This window comes from Solanum lycopersicum, chromosome 5, assembly GCF_036512215.1.
Source record: "Solanum lycopersicum chromosome 5, SLM_r2.1".
Lineage (NCBI taxonomy): Eukaryota > Viridiplantae > Streptophyta > Magnoliopsida > Solanales > Solanaceae > Solanum > Solanum lycopersicum.
Genome location: NC_090804.1, coordinates 68278544 through 68292330, shown reverse-complemented (window position 1 = coordinate 68292330; position 13787 = coordinate 68278544). Strand labels below are relative to the sequence as shown.

Genomic DNA, 13787 nt, shown 5'->3' with positions numbered 1-13787 from the left:
TATTACATCTCCTTGAAGGGGATTGTTCAGCATATACACCAATTTAGTGAAACCCTCTTGGTTTCAAGTTCATCTGAACTCAATACTTTTGACGCTAAAGGTATTTATGTGTAAAAAATCACTAAAATTGCAACAACAAGTAGCTTGAAATCCAATGAGTTCAATTTAAAGGTAATTTGCTGACAGTTTATTGATTCCAGAAGACTTTACAAAATACACATCTAATACAATAAGACTCAAATATCTAGATACATAGCTACACCACTCATACTGGTCTCAAGAAACCATATTGGATGAAGAAAGTAGAGTCTATCTCTTAATGAAATGTAGTGCTGTGAGCAATGCCAGCTATCTATACATGTTTGGTCTCATATGAGCATCATAATGTGAGACAGGAAATGATGGAGGTTTACCTGTCTCATTCCTTGGAAGGGATCTTAAGAATACGTCTTCGCCTGAGGACAAGTTTGGCACTACAACAGGGCTTGATTTGGTTAGTGAGGATTCATATAGCGGACTCCAACTTGCTTGGGATTGAGACACAGTAGTTGTTGTATTGGGACGGAAAGGATATGTGGGGTAGGTTGATTTACTAGAAAATGGATGACCAAAGCTCGAGGGAGGATTAAGGTAGTCGAATCCAGTGGTATATGGTAGACCTGTAATAGCATTTGATGGAGACTCCATGTAAGGGGTAGCTGAGAATTGATTATAGCCAGGTTCATGAAAATGATTCGCTGAACTGAACCTTGACGGAAAACCTTGGTAGCTGGCTGTTGTAGTTGCTTCAAGTTGAAAATCTGTTGGTAGTCTAAAAAGGCCAGGGAATCCAGGAGGAATGTCTAATCTGTCCTCAATTTTAGCAGTAGGAATAGAATGTTCTATGGACGATCGGCCTTCTACTGGCGAGACGTTGATCTGTTGGCTAATAGAAAATTTAGCTTGTTCAAGTGCTCCCAGGATAGAACCTATGTTATCTGAAGCATCCCCAGAAACCAAGGCTTGTCCTGCTTGCAAACTGCTACCTCCAGAAGACGAGATACTATTCTCCAAGGGTTGTATAGGGGAACCATTAGAAGACGGTAACTGATGGTGACAATAAGCAGGTGTTGGGCCATCATTTTCTGGACAACTCCCATTAGATTTTGGAAGTGCAAATTCTGAAGCTGGGGACTCGGAATTAATAATTCTGCTGCAGTTCTGATCCTTCCTGCAGCTTGTACTGATATGGGGATTGGATGGAACATTGTCTGTAACTCCATTCGTGGAGGGAATATCAACTTCCTGGAATTTGTTTGCATGATTTTGCAAATTAATCATTTCAGCAGAATATGGTTGCTCAAATGCCTTCATGTCATCTCTTTCTTCAGTCACGTCCGAGTAATTCCCGGGGTCACATGAATCCTGAGTAGTTTATTAAAGTCAACTAAATGAATAGTGAAGGTGCGTACTGGACTAAAGCAAAAGCAGCAAAATGCATCAAGACCACAAATAGAAGCAAAACTAACAGTACAAGTTAAGGAATATGTGATCAACCGACCAACTACACATCAATCTCAGACTATTTGAGATGAGCTATATGGATTTTTGTTTTCCATATAAAGGTTCATCACGGTTTGACCATTTTCATGCTGACCAACCAACCGCAATCCGAATCCTTCATCCAAGCTTCAGAAGGTCACATGAATAAACAAGTAAACGACGTATCTTCATCCATGACTAGACCATACATGGACACATGACCGGAACATATCAGTAGCATTCCCGTTATTACTTTAGAATAACACCACCGAAGCCGGTACTAAAAATCTTGACAAACTTAACTCTACAAACCAGAATATAGCACTAGATTATAGTTCAATTATGGAGAAAATAAGATAGTATTAAAAAATAACTATGACATGAGTAGATTAATCAGGAATTCCCTCATTATTTGCCGGTTATGTTCTTGAGTATATTAGTCTAATGACGATCTTCAACATCAGTGTCTTTGCACAGATCAAGTAGCCAACAGATGAATAATATGCACGTGCTTGATCAAAAATTCATATATACCTGTGCATAGTTATTCTCTCTATACTTTTCTTCCCATTCTCTTTGGGCTTTTTCCTCAGCTTCATATTTCCCTATAAGCAGCGCCTTATGCTGCAAAGCTCTTTCCATGCCTTCATCACTCTCATCGGCTTTCCTTTGATTTTCCGATGTCTCTGAAGTAGGTAAGTGAAGTTGATCGTTCACATCATTATTTCCAGCACTGTCCATTAAGGATTGATGCCCATTATTAGCAAAAGAAGGAAGATGCTCGGGGGGGCATTCATCAGTGACCGTTCTGGTCCACAAAAGAAATGAGGATAAAAAATGAAGGATGATAACGAGAAAGATGCTTAAAGTGACTTTACTGATCTAAATGCACAAGGAGATATGCATGTAGCTAGTGAAAATATGTATCAGGAATTGACCAAACATTATCTTAACTGAAACTTCCCCTCTCCCCCCACCTCCAAGGCAATATCCCAAAAAGAATATATTCTTCCCTCGGGAAGCAGATAGTACAATGCAATGAAGTAGGCATGAGCAGAAATAATAATAATAATAGGCCAAGATATCAAGGATTAGGGCCTAGGGGATTCAGATATTGACATTTCTGAATAAAGCCTTCCTGAAGTTCCTGCGAGATAAAGTCGAGCTAAATGTGACCCTGTCACTCAATCAAGACTTCCAAATTAAAAGATATAAGCATCATGATATGTTATACTCCAATCAGTGAGCTTATCGAAGAACTTACTTGGTGTTACTGCGCCTTATCCGTCGGCATGATTTTCCAGCCCGTTTTGGCGAAGAAGTTCCAGTTGACGCGAAACTACCAGACCTCCTCCAGGCAGAATCAGTATATCTGTTCCTCTCAAAAGATGGCAAAGAATGTTTACCACTTTTCCATGACAAACTTCTGCCAGTTGATGGAGAAGATATAATCTCGGAGCTTGAGATGTCTGCATCATTTTCTCTTTCTTTCACATTTGATGGATCTGGCTTATACTCATTTCTGTTGTCAGTGGAGTCAGCACCTTTAGAATTAGAGAAAATTGCTTCCTGATCAGAGCCTGAATCAAATTCCTCCGAAGCATCAGTTATTCCTTCATTCTCTAAGATGGATAAAACAGCTGCTGTGGCCTTCTCAGCCTTCTTTCTTTGTAGTGACACAATCTTTAGCTGATCTTCCAATTCCAAGACCTATAATATATTAATTACAAAACATTCATATTTCCCACTGCAATGACGGAAACTCTTGGAACGGGGAATGATCAATTAGATGTTGGTAAAATAAACTACGCTCTTGATGTGAAGAGGAAGGAAGAAAGATTCAACATTTTGGTGCTTATGCACTGTTAAACTACTAACCCTCTCAGCTAGTTCATCAGCTCTCTGCCTTGCTGTTTGTGAGACAGACCTTTCAGCCAATAATCGTGCTCGGAGAAATTCAATTGTCATACTCGAATTTTCCATGCCAACAGTTTTCCTGATCATGGAAAAATATAACATATTAGGATCCATTATTAAATAACAATTAACTCAATAGACAGAGAGAACAAAATATTCGACAGCATATGAAAACACCACTAAAGTTCGGATCTTTTCAAGAACTCAACGAGATTGTATACCTAGAGACATTGATACCCCCCTTCTCACCACTCCCTCTCCCTCCCAAATGGGGATTCCCTCTCTAATCTTTCTTCTTCATCAATGGAGAGTAAGCATTTCAGTACTTCATCTCATAGAGAACCTTATACTTCCTGCAAGTGATATTCTCTGTAGAACAACAGATAATGAATTCCATTTATTACTTCATACAACAACAACAACTACACTTCAGTCCCAAACACGTTGGAGTCAGCTATATGATTCCCCACTTATTCATTTAAGCTCATTACTTTGTAGGCAAACAAAAAAGATTTAGCTCTTGAATGAATCATTATACTGAGTCTATCACTACTATCCAAGATATTGTTGGAAAAATAATATTTCCAGAAGCTTTTCCGCTTTCTTTGCACTGAACCAGAAAGAAACAAGAAATATACCAACCACATCTCATATCCCAATCCCCATCTCCATCTAAATAAAAGAAAACATTTTTACTTCTTCCGCTTACTTGTGCTGCACTAGCAGGGCTAAAAACACAATCTTTACTGGGGTTTTGCTGTAAAGAGCTGTGGTAAAGCAATCAAAACTAACCCCCAAATAGAAATTATGCCAAAATCTAACACTTCATAAGTACACAGATGTATATACTCATATAGAAATGTCTACAAAGCACATATGACTCAGTACCTCTGATCTTGATCTTTTTTCCCGTTACTTGACATCTTACAAAATTCAGCTCAAAATCCAGCTCCTGAATAAAACAGCACCCAAAAAAATCATTTGAATGCCCCAAATAGTAAGAACCAAAGAACCCATCAAGATTTTTTCAGAAAAATAAATAAAAACAAGAATACTAGTAAACATAATAAGACAAGTAATTGAATAAAAATTTGAACTTTCTTCATCTTCAACAAAGAAACAATTTTTACTGGATATTTGCTCTAAAAAGATGTTATAAAGCAAACAAAACTAAACCCCAGATAGGAAATATGCCTAAATCTAACAGTCCATACATAAAGATTCAGTACCTCAAATCTTGATCTTTTTTCCCATCTTGTAAAATATAGCTCAAAGTTCAGCTCCTGCAAATAAATGAAGTGAATAAAACAGCACCCAAACACACAAATTCAAAGATTTTTTCAGAAAAAAAGTTGAATCAAGAATGCTTAGTTAAAGATTTGAACTTTATCCACCTTGAAATTGAACCTGATTTCAGTTTTTTTTTTTTGAGACCCTAAAATGGAGTAGTTGAATTCTTGCTTTACTTTAGTGTGTTGGCATGAGTTTCTGAAAAGGGTAGCTTTGGAAATGAAAAAAGCAACTTGTTTATTTCACCACAATGCAAATTTTAATAGCTCAGTTAATTAACGAATATTCGATTTGAAAAACGAATATTGGTTTCTTACCTTATTTTTTTCTTTTCTCTAAATATAAGGAAGTCCGAGTTCAATATTTTTAACTAAATTTAAATACCATTAAGACAAATATTTTTTAGATCAACATGTCTTATGATGCATTACTGAGAATGTTTCACTCTTAACAAAATATCTAGAGTTCGAGCTTGAATATGAAATTTTTTTTATTGAAATCGAAGAAAATTTTATTTGAATCATCAAATATCTTGAATATGAAGAAAATTTTATTAAAATCGAAGAAAATTTTATTGAAATCGTCATCGTCCGAGTAAAAACAAAAAAAAAACTACTCTTTATATTATATATATATATGTATATGTATATATATAAAAAAGCTCCTATTTTGAAAACCTTATCCCTCTCTCTATTTCTCTCTACCATTTTTACAAAATATCACTGGAAAAGTACATGCTCTTTCCGGCGCCGATAGTAAATTAAACCGGAAAATTTTGACGGCGGCCGGTGCTCTGGTTGTAACTGAGTTTCTCTTCATACAAAGTTAGCTTCTTTGGTTCTTTTCATTCTTCATTTCAGGTATAAGCCCTAAAATTGTTATTTCATTTGCATTTGCTTTAATGGTTAGTAATTTCTGTGTGAAATTTTCCTACTAATATTTTTGAAATAGGTTTATGTGTAAAACAGGTAATAAAAATCACAACTTTTTTACAATTTAAAGAATATTAGTATAGTATTGCAACTTAGAGTACTTTTTGTATGTTATTGGAATTAAATGTTGAGTTAATCTTATCAAATTTAGATCCTTAGATTAGTCAAATTGACACTCGAGATACGAATAGTGATGATTAGTTTGGGAAAGAAGGAGTTATATTTGTTATAAGAAGAAACGATTGAAGGTATAATGTAAATTGGATTGAAGTGATGTAGGAAAAGTGATAGTTTCTTGTAGAAGTAATTGCCACATATAAAATTGAAGGGGTCGAGTTAAGTGCATGTTAGCAAATTTCTGTGTGTATAAATTGAAATATGTGCTAACATAAGTTGCTTTGCAAATTCTTTGTATTTTCGATCATTTAATATGATTCAGAATCATAGTATTAATTTGCATAAATGGACAAAGTATCTTGTTTTGTAATGAACATGAATAGAGAAGAATTGACACAAAGGATTCATATAGCATGCCCCTACTAGTATGGGATTTGGTCATAGTTGAACTTGAATATGTATATCTTAATATCATGTGTCGTAGACTTGTTCTCATGTTTTGTGTCTTTTTTTGTTAGATTTATGTGTTTTTGGATTTAGAAACTGTAAGTTAACTGAATGAAGTTTCAATTTAGGGGTTGTAATCCAAATATTGAAGCACAAAAACCATTTCGACCCCTTCTCTCCTGCTCAGAGTACATCTATCTGTATGTGTTCTTCAATTCAAAAATGCAAATCTCACTAGCCACTACAATACCAAAAGTACCTTCATTCTCCACATTTTACCCTTCCACCTTAAACCAAACTCAATATAATGTTCAAAAACCAAGCCATGGTATCTCAAAGCAAACACACATCAGTCTTCCAGCTCCATGTGCTTTCAAAAGCTCCTCTACCGGCTTCTTGTCTGCCATTGAGAGAGCTATAGAGGAAGAAGAGTATAGAAAAGCCAGGGCTGAGGTAATCCGCAAAGGGTTAAATGTTGAAGGCTATTCAATTGAAGGACACTCGATTGGTGGGCATGAGACCTGTGTTATTGTGCCACAACTAAAGGCTGCTTTTGATATTGGGAGATGTCCTTCAAGGGCCGTTCATCAAAACTTCTTGTTTATCACTCACGCGCATCTTGACCACATTGTAAGTTTTTCTTCTGTTAATTCTATGCTTTGAGTAATCAATGTTCTCAGAAAGAAGAAATTTGTTTTAGTTACGTAATAATCCATGGGCCTATGCACAATTCTTGGTGCTAACAACACACTTCTTATGGCTTGATTTGAACTTTGTAGCCAGTGTTGACTTTTGCCTTATCTTCTGATTCAGGGTGGACTTCCTATGTATATTGCTACTCGCGGTTTGTACGGCTTGAAGCCCCCGACTGTCTTTGTGCCTCCTTCCATAAAAGAGGATGTAGAAAAGTTGCTAGATGTTCATAGATCTATGAGTCAGGTGGAACTGAATTTGGATCTGATTGCTTTAGATGTAGGTAAATATTCTTTTTTTTTACATGCTTTACTTCTCCATTAAGTTTTCTTATCTCCACATTTTAAATGTATTTGCAACTTTGAACTCAGGGGAAACATATGAGATGCGGAATGACCTGGTAGTAAGGCCAGTTAGAACTCACCATGTTATTCCTAGCCAGGTTTGTTTGCATCAATTCTACAGGGTACTTTGAAACCTTTCATTTCAAGTTATAGACTTATTATTTCATTCTTGGGTTTTCCAGGGCTATGTGATATACTCAGTTAGAAAGAAGCTGAAGAAGCAATACATTCATCTAGAGGGGAAAAAAATTGAGAAACTGAAGAAATCGGGTGTTCAGGTTCATAAGTTGTTACATAACTTGTGTGATAGAGTGGTGACTGAAATTATTTCTTGTCTAATGAAAATTATCATTTGTTAGATTACAGATAGTGTGTTGTGTCCAGAAGTAGCCTTCACGGGAGATACAGCATCGGATTTTTATCTTGATCCTCGCAGTGCTGATGCCTTGCGGGCAAAAGTTCTTATAACTGAGGTATAGCTGAATGGATAAGCATTTAAGTTAATTGGTATAACCATGTTCAAGCAGTGTCCTCTGTGGGTTTCGGCATTTTGTTAATTGACATATTCTACTCTCAAACTAATGCTTAATTGGTACTGATTGTTTTAGTTCAGATGAGTTATCTTGTAATTACTCTCCTTCTAACTCCTTGAGTGACTAAAAGTATAGGTATAGGGTTAAATATTATTTTATTTAGGCCGATCTATATTGTGTTCATCAAGGATAGGCCCAAACTGTATGTGCTGCAGTTTGCTGCTTATCTTGCTAACTTTCTTAGTTTGTATGTTGATTCCTTCTAGACTTTATTGGCTGAGTTTTAATCGTTATAGGCCTAAAAGGTAACAAGAAATAGGGAAGGACACCAAAGTGGCTTCTTATGTGTATGGTCTGAACAACAGTTGTGCGGTTTACCTTGATGTTTTTATTAGTTTTCCATGGATATAGAAAATCAAGTAGCTTCTGTTACAGTATTTCATTTTAGTTTCCTCTTGTTTCTGTGCTTTGAGGTTCAATTTGCTACTTTTGTCCTTAAACGACATAAAGAGTGGAAAAACATGATTAATTAGCGCGAATCATGCTGTGACATCTGTGTGGTTTTCCACTCTGATTGATTGCATGGCTATGATGTACAACTCTAGCATCTTACTTGGTTAACTGACAGACTGAATATGTTCATCTCTCTCGAGAATGCTGTTAGATTTCAAGTACATAAACCTTGAGGCTGCAGGCCTGCAGCAGCAGCAAAAATGAAAAATAATATCAAAAAGATAAAAGTCCATACTGTATTACGAACTTGAGTTCCTTTAGCAACATACTTAAAAGGATGAATTGTTGTGTGTTTAGCAACATACTTAAAGCAAACTTACCTGATTATTGTGTCCATGGATTAGCTTAATTGGCAAAGGTTGAGGGACTTGTGTCTTTAGGTCACAAGTTTGAGCCTTGCGTCAAGTGAACTAACTCAGGCATTTAACTGGAAAGGGGTGGGCATTCTCCGTATTTTGAAGGGTAAGTTGGCCAAAGAATTAGCTTCAGACGGATTTCTCGGTCATAAAAGGAGAGAGAGAGAGAGTCAATTACATGAAAGGTAGATATGTACTTTTTGGCATAAATACATAATCAACTTTTGGAGTCCTTTGTTTCTAATGCCATAGCTGTTTAGTTGTATAAGTCCATTAAAGGCAAACTGGTTTATCCTTGTAATGTTTATTATTGACTTAGTGAAAAATCGAATGGTCAGTAGATGAAACAATTAGAACAATTTCTTAACTCACTTCATGGAAGCATTTGCCATGACTTCTTCACTCCTGTTAATTCTTTTTTTCCTTGAGCCGAGAGTCTTATCAGAAACAGCCCCTCTACCTCCCAAGGTAGGAATAAGGTCCGCGTACACTTTACCCTCCCCAGACCCCACATATGGGATTACACTGGGTATGTTGTTGTACCTTATGGAAGCATTTTGATGCTGCAGTTAGGATCGAGCTTTAATCTCATCCCGAGGACGTATTTCTTCTTTGACAGGCAACTTTCTTGGATGACAACTGCAGTGTTGAGCATGCACGAGAGCACGGTCATACCCATCTATACGAGGTATACCTGAATCATTGAAACACTTACATAATATTTATCATGATGTTGGATACAACTCTTCCAACTTTTGGTGTTGCAGATAATGGAGCAAGCAAAATGGATACGGAACAAAACACTCGTTTTAACCCATTTTTCACCACGCTACAGTGTTGAGGTAGTCTACTCGGTCTCAACCTTAGTGTTTTCAGTTTTATTCAACTTCTTCCTTGTTTTCTCACCCACACCTATGCTTATATGCTTTCAAATTCGATTTATTTTGATAGGAAGAACCCCATCCCACACCAAACCACACTTATTCTATGGTTAGATATATTTCGAGGTGAAAACACACACGTTAATTAACCATTGTTAAGTGATGAAAGTGCATGCACATATCTTGTTATTATTGATTTGGTGTAAACATCGAACGTGTGCGAATTCCCTCCTCCTCTCGGAATTCTCCTAATAACATTTTCCCTCGTCGATTACAGGAAATCCGACAAGGTATATCAAAGTTGCAACCCCAGATATCAGCCAAAGTGGTTGCCTTAACTGAGGGCTTCAAATCAATGCATTTGTAGCTATTTTTTCTAGTTAGAGCCTCTTGGTCTGTCATTATACCTCGAGATGATTAGAATAGATTCGTAGATCAAATCGACTATTTTGTTTTAAATTCAAAATATTTTCATAGAGTTTATTCATATCAACGTTTTGTATAGAAGTTATGATCTCAGCAATAATGTCTTATGAAGAAATGTTATCGTACCCGTGTCGGATCCTTCAAAAATGTACTAGTTTTGAATGATCCAACACGAACCTGATGACATTTTTGATGAGTCCGAACAACATAGCTATAAAGAGCTTCATTACATAAATCACTTTCACACTCACAATAATTCTATTAATAGCTTCATTACAATCACTTTCACACACAATAGTACTATAAAGAGCTTCATTACACAATCACTTTTACACACAATAGTACTATAGTACAATCACTTTCACACACAACATAGTACTATAAAGTTAAAGTTGCTCGGACTCTCTAAAAATGTTGTCGTACTCTTGTCGGGTCCTTCGAAAAATGCACTAGTTTTAAAGGATTCGATACGCACCTAAGGACATTTTGAAGAGTTCGAATAACATAGCTATAAAGAGGTTCATTACACAATCACTTTCACACTCACTCATTTTACTAATAGCTTCACTACACAATCACTTCCACACAAACACATTCACATAGAGAGAGTGAGAGAGAGAGAACACAAGAGAAGTCATGGCTATATAACATGAAACAACAAATTTGAGAGTTCTAAAGTTTCCATACTTAGCTTATGGACATATCACACCTTTCTTTGAGGCTTCACCATTGATTTGTGTTCAACTCCCATTAATCTTAGTTACATCAAGAAGAAAATCCCACACAAGTACTCTTGTTCAATTCAGCTAGTGGAATTCCATTTACCATACATGTCTGAACCTCCTCCTCATTACCACACAACAAATGGTCTCCCACTCCATCTTCAATCCACCCTCTACAAAGCCTTCATGATATCAGAACCACAACTTTACCAAATCCTGAAAGATACAAAACTAGATGTGTTAATAGTTGATGCCATGGGCAGCAAGGGTTGCATTAAGTCTCAACATCCCAATAATAAGACTTTGCCTTTCAAGTTTAGCAATGTGTTGTTACTTTGGCCATTTCTATCTCAAGGACTATGAGAAACTGATAAGAGTATCCCTATGATGTTGATGTGAATGAAGAAGGTGATAGAGTCATTCTTGTGAGTAGCTGTAGAGCAATACAAGGAAAGTACATAGATTATATGTCTGAGTAGTAATTCAAGATGTTGAAGATATGGAGGAAACAGAACTCATTGAATGGCTTGGGAAGCAAAAAGAACATTCAACTCTGTATGTCTCATTTGGGAGTGAGAACAAACTTGCTTTGTTTCTCTTTTCCACAATTTTCAGAAGCAAGTTATTTTTGCTTCACATGTTAAAGCATTTGAAGGTGCTATATTTCCCACTTCACAAAAGCTTGTCACAGTTTGTTTCTCGAGAACTTTAACTAACATTTCACCGATATGAGAAAACATGCAACTGGTAGGAAGTGTTATATAAGTTGCCATTTTTTAAGTTCAAACGAGCCCAAAAGCAGAAAATATCAAATTTTATCGATTTTCATGTGTTATAGTCCATAAATTTTTGGTGGTTCGGGATTCTGAATTTTTTTTGCCAAAATTTTTCATGGACGTCCATTACAACCTTATTAATGGCGTCAGTTGGTCCTGAGGGAAAAACACGCGCATTTTTAAGTTCAAAAGAGCCCCAAGGCAGAAAATATCAGATTTTATCGATTTTCGTGTGCAATAGTTATAGATTTTTGGCAATTCGGGAAAAACACGCGCATTTTTCGCGGGATGAACTACTTCCATTTCTAAGGTCTTAAGAGACGTACATAAAAAAAAATTCCATTTTGTTTCTTGATTTCCAATTGTAAAAAAAAATCATGGGTTATAACATATGAAAATCGTAAATTCTGTCTTTCTCTGCTTTGGGACTCGTTTGAACTTGAAAATGTAAAATTATCCCCGCGGAACTAACTAATTTCGTTTCTAACGTCTTAATGGACGTTAATGAAAATTTTCTGTCATTTTATTTAGAAAAATCTGGATTAAAAAAAATCTATGGGCTATAGCACATGAAAATGGATAAAATCTGTCTTTTCCTGCTTTGGGATTCATTTGAACTGGAAAATACTTTATATTTCCTCGCGAGACGAATTGGTTTCATTTCTATGGTCCTAACGGACGTCCACGAAAAATTTCGTCCATTTTGTTTCAGAATTTCCAAATTAAAAAAAATTCATGGGCTATAGCACATGAAAATCAATAAAATCTGTCTTTGTCTATTTAAGGGCTTGTCTGAAATTTAAAATGCACAATTCTTCCCCGCGAGACGAATTGGTTCCATTTCTACCGTCTATTCAGACTTTCATGAAAATTTTGGGCATTTAGTTTCGAGATTTTCAAATTAAAAATATGAATGAGCTATAACATAGAAAATCGATAAATCTATCTTTGCTTGCTTTGTGGCTCGTTTAAACTTTAAAATGCACCATTTTTCCTCGCGGGATGAACTATTTCCATTTCTAAGGTCTTAATAGACGTCCATGAAAAATTTCGCCCATTTTGTTTCTTGATTTCCAAATAAAATAAAATCATGAGCTATAGTACATGAAAATCGTAAGATCTACCTTTCTCTACTTTGGGACTCGTTTGAACTTGAATATGCATAAATTTCCCGCGAAATGAACTAATTTCATTTCTAAGGTCTTAACAGATGTTCTTGAAAAAATTTTGTCATTTTATTTAGAAATTTCTTGATCAAAAAAAATACATTGGTTATAGCACATAAAAATCGATAAAATCTGTCTTTTCCTATTTTGGGATTCGTTTGAACTGGAAAATACTCTATATTTATTCGCGAGACGAACTGGTTTCATTTTTATTTTCTTAACGGGCGTCCATGAAAAATTTCGTCTGTTTGGTTTTCGGACTTCCGAATTTAAAAAAGTACATGGATAGGACATGAAAGTTAGTAAAATCTGTCTTTGCCTGATTTGGGCTCGTTTCAACTTTTAAATCCACCATTTTTTCGTGCGAGATGAACTAGTTCCATTTCTTAGGTCTTAACGGACGTTCATGAAAACTTTTAGCTATTTTCTTTTGGAATTTCTAGATTAAAAAATTCATGGGCTATAAGCATATAAAAATTGAAAAAAACATGTCTTTGCCTTATTTGGTACTCGTTGAACTTGAAAAAGCACTATTTTTCTTGTGGGACGAACTGATCCATTTCTAAAGTCTTAATGGACATCCATGAAAAATTTCTACCATATTGTTTTGGGATTTCCAGATCAAAAAAAAATATCCATGAGCTATAGCACACAAAATTCGGTCAAATTTGTCTTTGCCTTCTTAAGGGCTTGTTTGAACTTTAAAATGCACCATTTTCCTCCGTGCCACGAACTGGTTCCATTTCTAAGGTCTTAAGGATGGGCATGAAAAATTTCGGTCATTTTATTTTGATATTTTCGAATAAAAAATCCATGGGATATATTACACGAAAATTAGTAAATCTATCTTTGCCTGCTTCTGGAATCGTTTGAACTTTAATATGCATAATTTTTCCCCGCGGAACGAACTGGTTTCATTTCTAAGGTCTTAATAGACATTCATGAAAAATTACGGTCATTTTGTTTCGGGATTTCTGAATAAAAAAATTCATGGATTATATAGCACATGAATATTGATAAAATCTGTCTTTACCAGTTTTGTGACGTCAAAATTCCAGATCACCAAAATTTCATAGACTATTACACAAAAATTGGCAAAATGGGAAATTTACATGCTTAGGGGTTTGTTTGATCTTCAAAATAGGTTGTTTTA

General features: G+C 35.7%; 2 protein-coding genes across 3 annotated transcripts; one reads left to right on the top strand and one right to left on the bottom strand.

Annotated features, from left to right (window-relative positions):
- Window positions 1-140: 140 nt before the first annotated feature.
- LOC101267607 (uncharacterized) lies at window positions 141-4971 on the bottom strand. 2 transcript variants are annotated; one of them, XM_010323039.4, is made up of 7 exons: window positions 4833-4971; window positions 4668-4721; window positions 4327-4390; window positions 3400-3517; window positions 2786-3231; window positions 2056-2329; window positions 141-1404 (listed from the first exon to the last, which is right to left on the bottom strand). In XM_010323039.4, the coding sequence occupies exons 3-7, from the start codon at window positions 4359-4361 to the stop codon at window positions 349-351; spliced, it is 1929 nt and encodes a 642-aa protein (XP_010321341.1). In that variant the 5' UTR covers window positions 4362-4390; window positions 4668-4721; window positions 4833-4971; the 3' UTR covers window positions 141-348. The 2 variants fall into 2 exon arrangements, with proteins under 2 accessions (XP_010321341.1, XP_004239716.1); XM_004239668.5 differs by having other exon boundaries at window positions 2056-2254.
- Window positions 4972-5380: 409 nt separating this feature from the next.
- LOC101268762 (tRNase Z TRZ2, chloroplastic) lies at window positions 5381-10051 on the top strand. Its single transcript, XM_004239672.5, has 9 exons — window positions 5381-5588; window positions 6353-6854; window positions 7038-7200; window positions 7289-7359; window positions 7444-7539; window positions 7621-7734; window positions 9283-9351; window positions 9431-9505; window positions 9822-10051. Exons 2-9 carry the CDS (start codon window positions 6447-6449, stop codon window positions 9909-9911), a joined length of 1086 nt encoding a protein of 361 aa, XP_004239720.1. The 5' UTR covers window positions 5381-5588; window positions 6353-6446; the 3' UTR covers window positions 9912-10051.
- Window positions 10052-13787: the final 3736 nt, after the last annotated feature.

Coding starts and splice junctions, on each gene's coding strand:
- LOC101267607 (XM_010323039.4), bottom strand. CDS start 4,361: ATGTCAAGTAACGGGAAAAAAGATCAAGATCAGAG. Junction 3,518..4,326: donor AAAAAAGATCAAGATCAGAG/GTACTGAGTCAT, acceptor TTCCATGATCAG/GAAAACTGTTGGCATGGAAA. Junction 3,232..3,399: donor CTGATGAACTAGCTGAGAGG/GTTAGTAGTTTA, acceptor AATATATTATAG/GTCTTGGAATTGGAAGATCA.
- LOC101268762 (XM_004239672.5), top strand. CDS start 6,447: ATGCAAATCTCACTAGCCACTACAATACCAAAAGTACCTTCATTCTCC. Junction 6,855..7,037: donor ACGCGCATCTTGACCACATT/GTAAGTTTTTCT, acceptor CTTCTGATTCAG/GGTGGACTTCCTATGTATAT. Junction 9,506..9,821: donor CACCACGCTACAGTGTTGAG/GTAGTCTACTCG, acceptor CGTCGATTACAG/GAAATCCGACAAGGTATATC.